The 18,675-nt window shown below is 40.2% G+C and overlaps 1 protein-coding gene across 2 annotated transcripts in view; it reads right to left on the bottom strand.

The window, feature by feature from the left end:
* The window catches only part of AMBRA1 (autophagy and beclin 1 regulator 1), a 128,825-nt gene that overhangs the window by 35,325 nt on the left and 74,825 nt on the right, over nucleotides 1-18,675 (bottom strand). For both annotated transcript variants that reach the window (XM_085062482.1, XM_085062483.1), the window contains exons 12-14: nucleotides 15,833-15,943; nucleotides 7,237-7,425; nucleotides 6,632-6,786 (exon numbers count right to left, since the gene is read on the bottom strand). In XM_085062482.1, the coding sequence (XP_084918608.1) occupies nucleotides 6,632-6,786; nucleotides 7,237-7,425; nucleotides 15,833-15,943 (455 nt within the window). The remainder of the gene's footprint in view (nucleotides 1-6,631; nucleotides 6,787-7,236; nucleotides 7,426-15,832; nucleotides 15,944-18,675) is intronic.

Below are 18,675 nucleotides of genomic sequence, written 5' to 3' on the forward strand. Positions count from 1 at the left end.
TCAGTGCAGATGCACAAGTGAACTGAACTGTGCAAGCAGGACTGTGCCCGACTACCACTATCTTTTGCAAAAATCACCAACAGCTCTCAATGCTGCATCAATCTAATAAAGATATGGTCACTTCCCTGGCAAAAGGAATGACAAACTTTTTCATTTTTGCCCTTAATTCAGACTGTAAACCAAAACCGGCATCTGTGAATTCCTCATAAAATGTCATGCTGAGACTGTAACAGCAACATCTACAATGTGTTAAAAATCCAATGACAAGAGCAAAGGATTCGTGCACAGCTGCCATTCCACTCTGTTCTCCGTCTGCTGAGCCTCAGTAGAGTGGCATACAAGATCAAATGTCAACAATATGTTGATGACAGAGCTACATGCATCCTCATCTAGGTGAAAAGAGGCTGTCATCCAGCTGCCTACATGTCTGGAACAAAGAAATACTACAGGAGAAAGTTGGCTCAAACTTAATTCAAGGAAGATGGCAGGAAGCACTGAAAAAAAGGCTTCAAGAAATTGCAAACAGCAATTTCTTCTCAGCTCGTGCCCAGTTCAATACATAGTGGTAGTAATTCACTTTGGCTACCTTTCCCCTAATGACTTGGGCAAGATGACTGCACATAAATAATCTCAGATGTGGAACTATGTTTGACATAATTTCTTAAATCTAGTTAAAACTATGTACCAAAGTGCACCAAAGCTAACAGTAGCTGCTGTAGTGCGAACAGGCTCAAGGCCTTATTTGAACTTCAAGAGCTCTGCTCTCCAAATATTGGACCTCATAATAAACAAAATGTCTTGGCCCTGAGTTACACATCCCATGAAGTAAAAACATCCCGAAGAGATGTCATTTGCATTTTCTTCACACTAGTTTGCTAAAACGGACATTGCTCCCTTGTTTATCTCATCACATGAGATATTAACACAGTATTTTGAGAAGATTTCTAACGAGTTTTTAGAGTTTCCTCTAAGTTCTGTCTTAGCAGGCCTCAGGCAGACACAGTAGAATTGGTCAAGCAGCAATTTAACTAATTCTTACAACATACCATTCCTGCGTTATTTCTGCATCCATACTCAAATGTGCACATCTGTGCCAATCTTCACGCCATCCGCACACCCAAGGTGGTGCTACATTTTCTAGTGATGTTGAATACAGCTCTTTCTTACAGCACCCTACATAAGCAGTGTTTACCAACATGGGTTTTGGATATGACCTGTTTTCCTAAAGATACCAGACAGAATCTGCCAATACACAGAATATATAAACTATTTGGTCTCAACCAGAAAATTATGCTCTACTCTATTAAAAGGAGGGTTTTCCTGTATCAGTCAGAAAAGGCTTCTGTTCCCATGTCTTCTTTTCAGTATCAACAAGTGCTTGCAGTCTGTGACTTTGCTTGGCCTTTTGAAAGTCTAAAAAACATCTATGTGGTTTGACTTCTGCCAAGAGTGAAAAATTTCTTTGTGCAGTAATTGGATATACTATTGCAGTTCTCCTTGGAGCCATCAAAAGATCACCCTGTTGACCTGAAGATGTCAAATCTTTCTTAGGAGGAGACCCAAGGGACCACACCAACATATTCTTCTTCAACAACACAGCAAGAGGTTGGTATTTGCAAACTATACTGTTTCTCAGAAGTGTGTTTGTTCACATGAACTCTTCCACTGGAGGTAATGCGTTACAGTAAGATATATTCTCCTAAGCAATTTTCTTTTCACATTACCAAGATTCTGACAAAACCAACTTGTGCCCCAGTGAAGCAGGACCATTTGCTTTCAGGCTTAAAGCCCAGTTGCTTATGGCTGCAGGAGCATGTACAGCTCACCCAGAGAGGCAGTGAGTAACCTTTGCAGACCACACTGGATACATTCTACTGACACTCGCATGAAGATCAGAGTGCAACAGCACTCAGCAAAATTGTGCATATTCTCACATATTCTGTGCATTGTCCTCATAAAGAGTTAATATGCTTAAAAACAAAAAAAAGCTTGGCTTTGTGCTGAAACTCTGCAAGTCCTTCTCTTTCAGGCCCTTCTTCCTGTGGTATTTGGAATTCTCCATCTGTTTACAATGGAAATGTACACATACTCTGTTCCATCCAGGCTATTGACCGACCACTTAATTGGAATGTTTCCCAAATAGCAGCAGTCTTGTCAAGAACTAATTCTGGATCTTCACAGCCTGACTTTTTTCCACATTCAAAGCACATCGCAGCCTTTGAGATGGGGCTTGGTTAAGTCACTTTATCCTCACAAATTGTATGATTTGCTCTTCAGCATCATGTCAATCAAATTTTTCTATCACCTACCTCACTTTTTGTATCCTCAACTTAAAAGCTCCTTTCAAAGTTTTATTTTAATTTGGATTCCAGCAATCATGTTTTGCTGGTATTTCTGAGTTATCTTCCTCTGGGTAAAATGAAAATATTAGACATTGCAAGGGCATAAGAATTTCTGAATGCCAGAAATAAAAGTACACCTTCTGGCTGCTTTTCTCACTAGTACCCACTGATCCAGGGCAATACGATCCTTACTCTTCCATGTTTCTAAGGACATTCAGCTCCAAACAAGATTCTAATTTCATGTTCTTCTAAGTCCTTTAACCTCCACATATCCTTGGAAGCATATGGAATTCAGAAATCACCCTAGACCAAAAGCTTGAAAACAGACACTCTTTATTTAGAGACAAGTTCCACCTATGTTTTCAAAATAGGATAGAAAACCTATCCTTACTCTGCATCTGGAGTCCTGTCTCTAAGCTTTCCATCTCTGAAACTCAAACTGCAGACAATTCCCAGCATCACTGCTATCTGTAGCACCCCCAAGCCAGAGATCTGCTAAAAGCAATTCCTTCCCTGTACTCTCCAGCTACAGATAAATTTCAGAGATTTGCAAAAGAACACCCAAAGAACACAAGCAACAAACATCTGAAATTCATGCATACTACTCCTGTAAAGTCAACACCACAAGAGAGCTTTTGTTTTTCAGACCTAGGTTTAAAAATTGTTCTTCAGCAAAGCCAGGTTTCCATGTGAAATGCTAATCAGGCCAATCTGAAGCAAGTGAACAGAAACAGGAAGAATCTCTAACTCACAACTACCACATCTGATGATAATTCATGACTTTATTTCTGAACGCAATTCGTAAATTTCAAATCACAACAGCCCTGACCTGTTGTGAACACTACCCAATCTCTCTGAAATATTAGGAGTAAGATGTATAGACAATGCACACTTGTATAACCAAGATGCTCATTAGTACATCCAACAGTGTTGTAGTTCTCAGAAAACGACATCAATGGCCAGCGGATTTCTAGTATGATTCCACATATTGAAGTTTCACGTAACAAAATTAATTAATTGCATCTTCAAAACCTCTATTTTAACAGCAAGATGGAAGAAACACCCCAAGCAATAGATCCCTGCATTCCACTGACTGCTAGCTAAGGGTGTGGAGGAAGGGGTAATTTGAATCAGAAATAATCACTGTATTTCACTCCTCAGCAGTGGCTTAGAGGCCATGTTGCCAAGCCCTCCTCTTCCAGTTCATTGACTGCAAATCCAAAGGCGGGTGGGAAGGAAGGAATAACTGTCAAACAACTTAAAACAATTCTCAAAGAATGTGATGTAGCATTTCTTTTGGGAGTTTTGGAGTAATGTATAATTAAAATATCCACAAAATATTGCTTCGAACATGGCTCTGACTCATTTTTAATTAAGAGTTTGAGTAACAAGTGCTTTGTATTACAAGCTGTTGGCGGAGAGGCAACAAAAATGCTTTCTGATTCTCTCTAAGGTGCATACTAAATTAGATATTAAAGGATACAGTTTCACCAGGTTTCCTAAAACCTTTTTGTACTGCATGCTGGCCAAGCTATAAACAGATTTTTACTCAACTGAATATGAACACATCAGCTGCTCTAAGGGCAGTGTGCTAAGAATATGATGAAGTTTCCTACTTAAAACTCTATTTTCATTTAGCATGTCTTGAAAAGTATTACAAACTTATGAAGCAGTCTTATTGCAAAACTCAAGGCAGAAGAAATACCTGTAGTTGATGCGCTAATTTTTACAACTAGATGGAGTAGTATTTATAAAATTAACAGCTGTACACTTTCCAAGCTTGGTCCTATGAACTGCACAAAGACAACCAGGCAGCACACCAAAATGTTGAAACAATACTCAGCATCACTCAGCATGGAAGGTTCTTTAATCAAATTGATTCAAACTGATCTAGCTATGACCCTGTCACACATGCATAAAGCTCCAAGTCCAAAACAGTCAGAAATAAAACATTTTTAACATCTTTGAACATGGGGAAAACAGCAAAACAGTTATCAAATCCTGCGAGACTGCACGGATTTTAAAACGAGGGGGAAAGGTTTTTGGAAGCTATAAATACATATGCAAGAAAGATGAAAAAAGCAACCTTTAGAATACATGCAATCCATCTGGAGAAAAAAAAATCCAGAACTACAGCAGATGAGAAAGACAGAAGTGCAGTGATGTGGAGCAAGTCTGAAAAGCAAGAGTGGGAAAAAATTGTACAAAATTTTCAATGCACCAAAACAGCAAACTCCCTGCCCCAAACCTAACCCCACCTTGATGGTTTCTGACTGCATAATTAAAGGCTGTTGTCCAAAAGAAATAGAAAAAAACCTACCCTCTGCAGGCTTCTGGTAAAACTGTGCTTATCACATTACGTACATTTAAACACATCCCAGAATGGCGGGGGGCGGGGGGAAGGGTTTTTTGGAGAGAATTCAAAAGAGAAAAAAAAAAGAAAGCTGGAAGATTGAATTACAAGAGAAGATTAACGAATACAAAGCATTACTTCACTAAATGGTGACTTAAGAGCAGGGGTAAAAGCATTTGAAGGCATGGAGATGAAGAAATATAACTGAAACACTTAGGCAGTGAGCTTGCTGATTTAGCCGGCTACAGAAAAATGTCTCCAAAAGTAAGGGCTAGAAGCCATAGCAACTGGAGTTTAGAGCAAATGTAAAGGACAGATGAGAGGAAAACATGTGATTTTTGCTAATAGGACTTCTCTATCTTAACTTATTATGATATGGTAAAAAGACTGTGGGAAGGGCTACTCCAGCTTCTGGCAGAAAAAAAAAATGCATTTCACTAGGATCTTAAAATAGCTGAAAAAGAAACAGTACCAGGGCAAACTACATTTTTAAAAGGATCTAACAGGATGCTGAATCCATATACTTTGTGATCTTACATCCAACAGCTTTCAACAACTCTACCTGTAAACCAAATTGTGTTTTAACATACATTTTAATTTCTGTCTCTTACTCTGAGAGGCCTGTACCAGAATAGTAGCTCAGAACCAGGTCTGAGAAAGTGTTGACTGGTGCACCAGAGACTATCTTCATCATTGATCTTTCCCTGCCTTATAACATTGGGCAGATGATGACAATAAGCAAGAGTTTTAAATCAGCTGATAATGTAGCTCATCTAATGAGGCAGCTGAGATGACTCTCCAAATCACGAACTGTCTGAAGAACAATTACAGAATCAAAAGGTGAATCAAGGAATTTCTCCCAGAGACAAGTCAGGTCACTAGACAAATGCCTCATTGCAACTCTTGTACGTTGGGAGAATTCTACCAAAAGTAATAATAATTAGAGAGGCCTTCTAAAAAACAAGAAAATATTTTAGAAAAAAAAAAAAAGATATTGGGAAAAAAAGATTTGTCATGGAATTAATTCTGCTATAGTAAAAATTATCCCCCAAAGTGAAAAACTTGAAGATTTATTTTTCATCTCCTAAAACAAGTCACCCAAATACATGGTCTAGAACTTGAATCCAATCCAAACTTCAGCTTTAGAAATTACTTACTTCTGACTCCTCAAATGTCTTTGTGCATTATCAACTGGACATGACTTTTACTACCTGGAACTATCACTGAGGAACTGTTGTGCTTCACTGATGAAGAAAGCAAGATACACATATTCTCTTAACTGTGCCAGTTAGCAAAAAGATGAAGGTTTTCCCTCAGGTAGTAAATGAATTAGAATGGATCATGGTTCAGCTGTCCCACAAAGCAGAAGAATAAAAAGATAATTCCATTGCCAAAATATGCTTACATATGCATTAAAAACTCATTAATAAATAGCCAGCAAAAGCCTGTTTGGGAAAAGCACGGCAAGCCTCAACTTCCGTTTGCAGGTATGATATGAAGCTTGGCTTCTACCATTCCTGAAATGGCTGCTGGCTGCTGTCCTGGAGGTTAGTTGCTTTTAGGAATGACAGAAAATGATCCTGAAGCCTCAGCTGATACGCTGCCTCAGGAAAGCCAACTGTAGTACCACAAGCAAGATGCATATTACCCAAAAAAGTACAAAATACCTCCGAGGTACTCTGAGTGATCTAGAACTAGGAATGTATTCCACAACATGGAATGTATTTGTTTATCATCATACTTGAAACAAGAGAAAAGTTTCAGAATTCTGTTGTATTTACATTCTCCTGCCATGTTTGCATACCTCTGTAAAAAATTCCTTCATATGTTTATTATTCAGTGGGTTTGGAGCATGCTACCTGTTTGTCATCATAACTCAGCAGCTAACGACTAGGCCGGAGCCAAACACACAGAAACAGAATACACATATACTCACCCTCATAGAGGTTTCTCCACCATGGGGCTGTTGCAGCCTGAAAACTTGAGCAACCATGTGTTCTGTAGTGGGGTGCAACAGGATACGTCGGGAAGCCAGACCCACCATAACATATCTGCCCATTGGAGACAGGCTCACTGAAATGGCATTAGGTCCTATGAAGAGAAGAGGGGTTATTTCTCTCAAGGGTTGACATCCTGCCCCATGTTTCATCCTCATAGCTTTTTCATTCCCTTACAGCATTCCCATAATGTATGCCATACTAATCTCACTCTTATAAGGGGCACAGAAGAATAAGGAGACCTGCAAAAGTTACAAATTTTACAAAACATTTCCTTGCTGCAAGTGTTCTGTCACTAAGACAATGGCCCTTTAAGGAATAAAAAACTATGCCTTAGCAACTCCCCCATGCCAGCACCTTACTTGTCCAGACCAGACCACAAGCCTTTCCCCAGCACCACTGTGTCTGTGGCTGGCTGGAAGGCCAAGCAAGTGTTTCCCGTTGCTACAATTGCTGATGTTCAGGCTATTGCATTTCTTAACGAAGGCTGAAGTTCTGAGGTTCTCACACCCCCACCGACCATGACTTCTTGCTGCATGCTTACCAAATCGCTTTGTGTAAAGCATCTCGCCCAAGTTATGGGGTGCCAGAGAATATACAGCCAGTATTCCTTCATCAGGGAAGCCTCGCTGACTGCTGGGAATGAAGGCTGCCAGCAGCTGCCCATCGGCAGAGATATCACAGCTAGCATCATTGTAAATCTTGCAGTTTTGGACAAGCACATTCACAGAGGCTGCAAAGAAAGAAAGAAAGGAATAGTGATTAAACCACAAAGATTGAACAGAGAATAAAGTAAGATTTAAACTTAATGTTGGAGAATGGACAGTACATGCAAAAGGCACTTGACATTTAGCTTCCTCCAAAAGTTTATGACATGTTGATACCCTGATTAATGTAAAACTTGCTCCAAAACAGAAATAAGACACAGCAATGAGCCCAGGAAATTAAATTTACTCACCTCCTCAAGCCTTCGGCCAAGAAATAGTAGCAATTGCACTTTATCAAACCCCTCCCTTTGTTAAGCACAACAGTATCCTTTGCAAAGGACAGCACAGTTTAAACAAGTCTCAAATCATGACACTGACAAACTCCAGCAGCAGTCTCACTAGAAACAGTACACCTTAATTCATTTCCCCTTCTCTTGCAGAGCACCTAGTTCCCGCTCTCCTCATCTCCAATAAACAGGAGATGAGTGAAAAACTCCTCCCTGAAGATACAGACATTCATTTCTGATAGCTGATTTTTACACCCATCTTGGATAAAGTGAAAAACGGCAAAGACTTCTCCAGCCAGTCCTACATTTAATTACTCCAGTATTTGAGACACTCATGCGAATCAGTGAAGTAACTCTTCAGCCAACGATAGCGAGCAGCAACCCACAAAACAACAGTTTGATTTTAATTCCTGCTGGCAAATTGCTGGGTGATCTCATGCAAGTGTCTTCCCCTTTGTACCTTGTATATGAAGACTACAAGTGTTAGTACAATAACGTTCCAAAGCCTTTTAGCACCATCTACACCAACAGTTCAGTGGTGCCTTGGTAAGATCTAGCTGGAGTGATGTTTGCTCTACCAGCCTAACCTAAAGGCACTTCAGGTCTTCAGGAGGTTTGAAGCTGAACCTGCATACACTACTTTTGGGATAGGGGAATTTCAGGTTCTAGTGTTTTCAAACTCAAGTAGTCATGAGAGGGAAGCAGACAGGACTGCCCTTCTTACAGCATTGCTGATTTAAAGCATTCACTGAACCTCATCTTTAATTCTTCTGGTCTCAAAGACATTTCTCCTGGGAACTGCTTTCCTCTGTGGCTGAGGATCAACTTTTACTGTTCCATTTAAGAAACTCTGATGAAAAAGAAGGCAAGGATTAAAAGTGGACTATGTAATTACATTCTGTACCAAACCACCTACACCTGTACTCTAAATTTATTCAAGCAATTTTTCAGTCTTGAAGCTGCTAAAAACAGTAATTTTCAGCCTAGTATAAACAGAAAGGTGCTGAACAGAAAAAGGTAAATAACTGTAGTCACTATCAAGGTGCAATACCAGTATATGAGATACACATGGCCCTTAAAGAACAGGTGGCTCAAAAGATGACAAAATTCCTAAGTGCTTAGTCTGAAACTAGTTGAACAGAAAGACAAGAAAATAAAGATTAAAGACTATACTTCTTAATTTAAAAAAAGATAGAATTAAAATGTGCCCTTTAAAAAAAATGTAGGTTTCATTTAAATACTCATTATGTCACCACAAGAGAAGATGGGCATCAACACAAGATCTGCAGTATATGCTGTGAACCAGCTAAAGGATACATAACAACAGGTTGCACTATTGTAATCCCAGTCAAACTGGAAGGATTCCTGCTGAGTGACTCATTCCAAAACCAGTCCTATTTATTAGCTTTATCAATGGGCTAGGCACACAGTGGAGCTGGCTGATGAATCCTCTTGATAAAGCTGGGTAATTTCATTAACAGACCATGATCAGACCACATGGTGAACTGAAGTACACAGAGACATAACAGAAGGGAAATGAAAGAATTCTAGATTGTGTTGACATTTATAAACCTCTGCTTCACCCACAAACTTGAGAATAAGAGAGAATTAACTTTGGTTATTGTAGCAAAAAACCAAGCCATCACCCAGTGTAACACTGAAAGTGTCAGCAATCCTAAACTGCACTAAGGAGCACAATTTCAGCAGAAATATCACCACAACCTTGTGGTGAGACCACATGCAGGACCCCTGGGCACAGTTTGGGCACAGTTTGGGCCATCCATGCTCAAGAATGATTAAACCCTAAATGGTAACATGTCCAGCGAAGAACATGACTGGGGAAAATGAAACATAAACATGTATTTTATGTTCAAATGAATGAAAAACACCAACCCAAAAAGGAAAAAAAAAAAAAAAAAAAAAAAAGGACATGGAATTGCACATTGTATTTTCAAAAAAATACAGGAAGTAAGTGCCAGAAAAACATCCATTTTCTACAAATAATGTCAACAGGTAAGTGGGTAAAAGAACCATTGAGTTGGGAGATTAGAAGGTTTCAACCAGAATAGCAAGATTCTAGAACATTCTTTTCAATAGACATGAAAGGAGCAAAGAATTTAACCAATTAGTAGACAGAATATTAGGAACTACAGTATGTGCTTGCCTAAGGCAGCAGGGAGCTAGTCTACTTGGCTAAGGGGTCCTTTCTCATCAACTCCTTTGTAGTTGTACTCTAATGAGCAGTGATCTAAAAAATTGGGAGAAAAAAATTAAGGAATGGGAATATACTAAAATGGTGAGTATTGGGATTCTCACAAGATCTTACTTAAAAAGAGAGCCAAGCAAGCAGACAACAAACAGAGCAAATAAACATAACACACATGCAGAGTATTTGCTAGAGATACAATGATGAAATATCCCCCCCCACCAACCCCGCAAAAAACTTTGATTATTTGAAAAAAAATATATAGTCCAGTCCATTTTTTTGCGGTCTAAGAACTGCTCTCTCTCATCCCTGTTCTTCAAGATATCAAAGTTTGTCCTGCACCTCTGGGCTCTGGTTCCAGTTTCCATGAGATAACCATGGCTTCTCTATATTGTTAATTACTGTCATTTGATGCTCAATAGTAGAAGCAAAAAGATCAAAGATTTGTGTCCTCAGACCACAGGCATGGGTGTCATTTAATCATAGGATGGTTTGAGCTGGAAGGGACCTTTAAAATCACAAAGTTTCAACCCTCCTGCCATGGGCAGGGACACCTTGGACAAGATCAGGTTGCTCAGGGCCCTATCACACATGGCCTTGAGCATTTCCAGGGATGAGGCATCCACAGCTTCTCTGGGCAATTTGTTTCAGTGTCTCACCGCCCTCCAAGAAAAGAATTTGATCCTAACATCCAACCTAAATCTCCCTTCTTTTAGTTTAAAACCAGTCTCCCTTGTCCTATCATTATCTGCCCAAACAAATAGTCTCTATTTTTCTTTCCTACAGTCCCTTTAAGTACTGCATGGCTCCCTGAAGCCTTCTATTCTCCAGGCTGAACAACACCAGCTCTCTCAGCCTGTCTTCATAGTAGAGGATCTCCAGCCCTCTGATCATCTTCACGGCCCTCCTCTGGACTTGCTCCAACAGGTCCAGCGACAGGTCCTTAACAGGACCCATTTAACCCAGGAACCCTTCTGTACTGATGAACACCTGTTATTCAAAGAGGTACAAGAAGTTTTAGAGAGGACAGATACTGATTTTTCTGTAAGTACTGAAAAATCACAGTCTATAGAATTCATGCCTCCTCAGTTTTTGAAGTTTATTTTTGTTTTTTAATCCAGTGCAAACTTGGACATAAGAGAAGAATTCCACACTTTTATTTTTGCAAGGTTTACATTTCTTCTGTACCATTTACAGATTTGGGGACATTGCCATGTCTTGTACATATCCTCACAGTTCCATGGCTATTTTTTTCATTTCCAGTTCCCTAATCCTATTCCTCATCTACCATTTACTGTGTGTCTTTTTAAAGCAATGTTGGGTTTGGATCACCAGTCACTCAGAGTCGATTATATAGTGCATGTTCACTCATTTTTATCTACAGGATTCCATATTTCCCTGCCCCCACCTGCTCCTCTTTCAGCACAACACAGAGGTTTTTGGTCAGCAGTGCACAATGATGACCAACATGAATTAATATAGTTTTGGTTTTAAAGTTTGTTGCACATGGTGAATGTCTCTTACCAAAACAAAATATGTGAGCTTTCCTGTCACAAGAGAGTTATCTTTTCACGTTGATGTGTGCCGGGAACATAAAACATTACAGATACAAGTTGTACTTAATAGGAAAGAGTGCCATTTATTTCAGTCTTTCATTACCTGATTCACCCTGGAATTATGGTTCTTTGCTCTTCCCTCATTTACAAACCATGAGGACTCAGGTAGCACCTAAATCTGGAAGCAAGAGAGCCTACTGTGCAATCAGAAGAAGTCCAAATGTGACAGGTGGAAATCTCAGCAAGGTTTCATTTTAAGGACAGCATTTACAAAGGTTCTCAAGATATGGGAAAGGCAAACAGAACCATGCATTTGACAAAGCCAGAGGCTACTTGACTTCCTTGAGCCTGAGGCCTGACCTATGAAGATTAAGCCAATACAGAAGATTTTAGGGGAAAATTATTGCTATTTTTGGAAAACTATTTGCAACAAGGCTGGCCTTTCATCTCTTGTTTTCTTTTGTCATTAATGCAACCACAGAACTGACAGAACAGATCAAAAGAAACATCAGAGAACAAATTAATCAAGCTGTTGTGCCAACTTGGAGTGCTTACACCTACAACATTAATTATGCTTGAAGCTGGGGAAGGCCTGGCATGCCAGCAGCAATAGCACTGTTTGCCAAAGGAAAACTGTGCTGGACACACCATCCACTCCTAGCCACCCTTAAAGATGGCACTCTCTAAACAGCTGCTCCTACTTAAAAAATTGTGTCGCATTATTCTTTTTTCTTCTTTTAAGTTATTTTGCATTCCACTGTGGATCAGTAACTACTGATCAAACCACCTTCAAGACCCCAAGCAGTGTTAAAACAGGACAAATTCCTGATTCCTAAACAAGACCAGGTCAGCACTAGAAATTAGCAAGAAATTTAAATTATGAGTAGTGAGTAGCATGAGAGAAACTATATTCAAAAAATATAAACAAGAGAGAAAGCCTTCAAATATTTTACTGTGAAAAGCCTATATTCTACAGTTGTTTTCAATACTTAACTGCACGAATTTTAAGGATATGCAACACTCACTAGGAGAATATTAAATAAATGCAGAAATAGCATTGTCTCTGCTGTCAAATAAATTCTCCGCCCCAATGCTGATATGACTGACAATTTCAATATAAGACCGGGTCATGTTTATTTCAGAGCTATTAAAAGCAAAACTGGCAAAAGGAGACAAGAAATCTGAAACTATCTTTTTCCATTTTGCAATTAATAGAGAAAGACAGGGCTGAGACTAAAATTCCACAAGTCCCTCCACAGCCATTTTTCCAGGACTGCCAGGATCTGCTTTTGTGTGCTCTTGCAGGACTGAGTGTCAGTGAGGTTGCTGCTGTGGAGCCATATCCTGAGCCCAAGGCTTCAAGGGTGCTGGAGCCCAGACACTGAGATCAAAGGACTGCACTAATCACACTGCCATCACTTACTCAGATGTGTCTGCTTCAGTGGAAAACATCCTACTTCCAAGCTATCTTTTCTTTGTTTAATTGTTACAGGAAGAAGAGCTGCTCAGAAATGGAGGTTGGCCACAGAGTCACTTCTTTGATGGAGAGAAGAGCTGGCAGGCAGTCCCAAACTTCAGCTGCATCATTTCATCTGCCTGAACTCCCAAACCGCTTGTGGCTCAAGCCAGTCCCATGAGGTGCAATAGCCCCCTCTATGTAAGCCAATTATCTCACAGGACCACCTCTGATTTATAGGAAGCAATGGGAGGAAAAAGAGGAACTACTGAGGTCACATGCTTTACTGGAAAAATAGTTTATTTCCAGTATCATGAAGAATTACAAAAACTTGTCCAACCCACCACTCCACTGTTACTCATTTGAGAACACAAGAACCACAGAACATTCTGAGTTGGAAGGGACCCACAAGGATCACCAAGCCCAACTCTTACGTGAATGGCCCATATGGGGATTGAACCCACAACCTTGATGTTCTTAGCAGCATGCTCTACTATCTCTAAGTTGTGCACCTTGGCAAACTTGCAGCTTACCTTTGTTGTGTGCCTAAGCAAGTTGGCAAATAACTGGTTTAGTATAAGCACAGCTGCTACATCTTCATACATCCCTACCAGACCTTAGCAGAAGGAGATAAGGTTAACAGACTAGAAATGCCAGGATTGGGTTTGGCATATAAAAGAAGAATAAAAATGAACATTTCCAAATGGTTGTAAGACAAGATGCGCAAGCCAAGTGCTATGAAGCACAGCATGGGGAGTTGGAAGGGCTGGGGATGGATTTGTAACTGGAATGTGGCCCACAAGAAGGGCACAACAACAACAGAAACCATACCCAATTTCCAGCTAATTGGAAGCTATTTCAGAATAAAAGCATCCTGGTAGGGGAGAAGATTGAAACACTGATATATTGAGCAGCAGATGGTTCTTAATTTCTATGGGATTTTATAAATTATAAACAAACATCTTATGTTGGGTTTTGGTTGGGGTTTTTTTGTTTGTTTGTTTTTTTTAATTAGCAGCCTTCTCCTCAGTAGCCAGATGCGGCCAAAAAATAAGCTATAAGCAGCTGAAGCACTCTGCAACCACTCTACAACTTGCAGAGAAATCCCAAAGAATTGAAGTTGCTTCCTCCTCTGATTTCATCTTCATTCTGTTCCAGAGTCTGGCAGGACCACCAAAACAATTGCCACTGTGTGGCAAAACTTTGCATTGAGAACTGATCCTCACAAGAAGTTGGGAGGGACCATAGTTAGGAGGGGTGACCCAAACTGTTAAAGGATCTTCCATGTCACAGATATCATCCCCAGTCTATAAACTGGGAAAGCTGGCTAGGAAGGGGCAATCACCATTTGGGGAGGGGCTGGGCATTGCACAGCAGGAAGTGAGTTGTGCACTGCTTGTGTTTCTTGGGCTTTATTCCCCACCCCACACTTCCCCTCTCTCCTCTCACACACCTTCCCCCCCCCACCTTTCATTACTACTATTGCTACTGTTATTATTAACTTTATTTCAATTATTAAACTGTTCTTATTTCAACCCTCGAGTTTTACCTTTTCCTGCTTGTCCTCCCCATCCCGAGGGGGCAGGAAGTGAGCATGTGGCTGCATGAGGCTAAACCATAACAGCCAGACTGGATGGAGCTTTGAGCAACCGGATCTATTGAAATATGTTCCTGCTCATAGCAGGGGAGGTGAACGAGATGATGTTTAAAACTCCATTCCAGTCAAAACTATGCTTTGATTGTGTGATTTCAATTCTCTGCCTCCCTCTTACTATGGTGTCACCACATGTACTCCTTTTGCAGGCTCCTAAAGGAGCAGGACACTACCCCACAGAGACATCTATTGCCAGATATGCAATTTCCGGAAATGCAGAACACATGAAGCTGGAACTGTGACAGTTTTACTCAATTCTAGTCACTACCTGTGAAAGCAAAAGTCACTGAAAACAGAATCCCTGTTCTCCATAAAAAAAAGTCAGTCCCTTAAAGTAGAACCCAATCTGATTTTGCTGAGAAATCAAGCAATGAATTTCACATAAGCACAGTGATGGCCTAAGCTAAAAATCACTTGTACAAAGAAACATTCATGAATATCTACCTCCTATCTTCATCCCAGGCTGTCACAAACATTTCTGCAGCTGTGCGACAAGCTATATCAGGATACCATTCTGGGTTAAAAATAGCCTTTCTAGTCAAGTTAGTTTTAGCCCTGAAAATGTCATTCTTTGATCAGCTGACCACAAGTATCAAACATGCTTGTGCCTGCATAAGTCTTCCAATATGAAAGCTAGCGTATGCCATAGAACATACATGAAACTGTGGTCTAATTTTCACAAAATGGAAGACAAAATAAATACAATCAGCAATATTGTTCAGATTCCTAATTCAGAAACAGCTCTTGCTGGAGAAACAGGACAAATCACTGCTTTTGCAAATATCTAGAAGGTACATCTATTTCCTTGGGCTTGCAGTACTATGGTAAGCAACAGACCAGGGTCCTGATTCACAAAATGTATTGCAGCACTTCACCCACACTAATGTCAGTAACTTAGAGAAATCAGTCAGTTCATTAGCAGGCTCTAATTTAAAGGTATAAAGACAGTATTGCTCTAGAAACTTGCTAGTAAGAGAATGAAGATATTGAACTGAGAATTCTAAGAGAGTGGTATATCCTCACAAAAAGGCTCACAAAAAACAAGCCCTATTTATGCATGGATTTGCTGACTGCAAGAATACACAAGGTAGATAGAGTAGGAACAGCTCTGCAAGCTTTTAGTCAACTTCCTCAAAAGACTAAGCATTTTACAATTCCCAATGCAACATGATAAACAAGACTTGCACCACACAGCTGCCTTTGAAAGAGCCTAGAGCTCACCACAGCTCTGCTTAGTACCTTAAAATAAGGTACTGGTGTCTTTTCCAGCTTACCATTGCTGATTTCAGGCAGATCAAACTTAGTGAAGTCCCACCACTGGAGCCGGTAGGTAGTGTTGGCAATGTTGCTGGCCACAGCTGACTGTCCATCCCCAATCACAGCACCTACAGAAAAAGGGGAAATAATTAGCAATTTACCCTCTACAAGATTAACCAGAAAAAAGCTGGGGAGACAAAACCATAGAAAACCTTTCAAAATCCAATACTCAAAACTCTAGATTCTTAAAGAAAACTTATTTACAGAAATGGCAGCACATCCTCAATAAGGCACAGAGTACAGGAAATTAACGGGGAGGCATCTCCCCGCAATACATTTCTGAAAGAAAATAAAGGTGATAAATGATAAGACTTGCCTAGAAACACAAGGCAAAAATCCTAATCAATTCTGCATACTACTTATCAACAGTAGTGAAGCTGTATTTCCACAGACCCAAAATTGTCTAGTACAGTTATGAAGGCAGATCAGAATACTAACTGAGGAAAAGCGTTGCCCTGGCAAATTACACACATTTGTGGATATAATCACTGCTCCTACCATAAACTTCACTCAGACGATACAGGTTGTTTACAGTATTTGCCACACAGTAAGGGTTGCAACAAAATATTGGCCTGGAAGACATAAGAGCTGGTCCTTTGCTGCTCTGTATGGCCCAACCTAGAGCAGGCAAAGGTTGCTCTGACTCTAGGCAAACGCCATGACCCTTGCAACGTGCCCAAGGATTTAGACAATTGCTCAAAGCAGAAGGCTAAACACAATTCTTCAGAAACCATCATAAGAACCTATTTTTCCTGGCAGAAAGTAACAGCTACTGGTAACTCAAGTCAGCATACATTTGAGAAAGCTCAGATGCATTAAATGTGATTCCCAGGGAGACAAATGGAGACAAGAGACAGTTCTTCCATAGTAGTACTACAGTCAAAAATCTCATGCTATTTGCAGTCTCTAAGGCCTGCATGGGCACGCAGCCCAAGTACTACACACGCATTCTGACAACCAGAGAAACTCAAGGTAATAGAATTTGATAAGGGAGAGCATAACAAGATCACTCCCAAGCACAAATGACTAAAAGCAAAGCCTCCAGTGTCTACGCAGTCTGGATTTCAGCATCTCTGCCCTGTCTCTAGTGGGGAGCACACAGAAAAGTCAGTCTCTTCACTCTCCCAGAAGGGTTGGCTCAGAACTTTGCAGCCAGAGCAGCAACAGTGGAAGATACATCACTTTGACAACTCTGCCAGACACCTGGGCAGAGTTAAGAGCTTGCTAACTATGAGTAAGTGTGAAGGAAGATGGAGAGAGTAGGGTGGCTGGACAGTTCGTTTTCTTATCAAAATCCCCAAAGACCACTCAGGCTTGGAAAAAGAAAGGAAAAAAAAAAGCCTGAACACACAAACATACCAACTGGTTTTTTGCTTTCTCAGCAATGCAAAGAACAAAGTGGGCAGGCTAAGTAAGTAAGCAAATTCTAAACTGGTGCTGATAAATAAATACATCAAGAAAGCTGCTTGAGTCCTGATTTTTGGCTCTAGAGATAACTCAGAAATACACCAAGAACAAGATTTCCAAGCAGGCAGCTTTAAGCTGCGCACTCAGTTCTGTCAGGCCTTCAGCAATGAACCAACCTCCATCATGCATCTGCTCAGTTTCTGTACCTGCTTCTGTCAGACATGCACATATCACTTGGAGAGCAAAATTATAAACGTTTCCATTGCTGTAACATATGCCCAAGGCCTTTTTCTCTATATCCCTCAAAACAAAGGGCTCCTGTGAACAGAAGATATGCACTGGAGAAAGCAGATTCAATGCATTAATGAAATTACACTTTGCAACCAGAAGTGGACGAAGGACAATTAAATTTTATGTTGCTTCATCTTTAAAAGTCTTCTCACTGCAAGCCCTGGTTTGGTACACAAAGGCAGCTCTTCTGCTGTCTCGCCTTCAGCCCACAGGTGAACAGAAAAACAGGTTCTCTACAAATTTGAAGCAGTGGGATTTCCTGCAGGGAAACAGTAACTAACATCACCAGCAAGGCAGCAGCTGCCTTACAGGACTGAGTCAGGCAAGGAAAACACTGCAAAGACAGGCAACAGAAGTTCTACTGAGGGCACATAATTCCAGAATATTGATCTTATCATAGATGACCATTACAAAGTTACATCACCTGTTTTGCAACGAGAACAACCTTTGCAGGTGTAACAAACAAATAAAATGGAGAAGAACATACTTCAGGAGAACAATTGTGCTCTCCCTCTGCATCAGAGAAACATAGCAACATCATTGACTGCTCCACAAACAGCCAAGTTCATCTGGCTCACACAACTGCTGCACCTACTGCTACAAGTACCATATAAAAAGCAGTTGACAAGCAGATTTGATTTTTTTCCTTTAAAAATTCTCATCTTCACATCCCTTTCCCTCCTCTTCACCTCCAACGGCAGTCACACCATACGCAGAGAAATTAACTATGAAAGAAAAGCAGTACTGCCCCATCTGCAGGACAGCCCCACACAAATTTCAGAGCAGAAGCTATCATGTAATGCTAATACTAAAGGTAACAGATACCTTTATCAAAGGGATTAGGACATAGGCAACACAGTTCTCAGTACGAAAGGTGCATGTTCAGAAAAATTGGGTCCATTTTTCAAAGGCTTCAAATCAGTGTACCTATCACTAATCAGAAATCCATGATGTATATATTTTATTAAGTAATTATCTCTACTTACACTAATTATGTAATTGAGTGAAATTATTGAATTATATCTATATACATATAACAAAGTGGAATAACACTTGTATCACAAGTTCTGCCAGATGCCTCCCACATGTACACATGCACTGT

The sequence above is a fragment of the Lichenostomus cassidix genome, chromosome 5 (assembly GCF_008360975.1).
Source record: "Lichenostomus cassidix isolate B80296 chromosome 5, HeHo_3.0, whole genome shotgun sequence".
NCBI lineage: Eukaryota > Metazoa > Chordata > Aves > Passeriformes > Meliphagidae > Lichenostomus > Lichenostomus cassidix.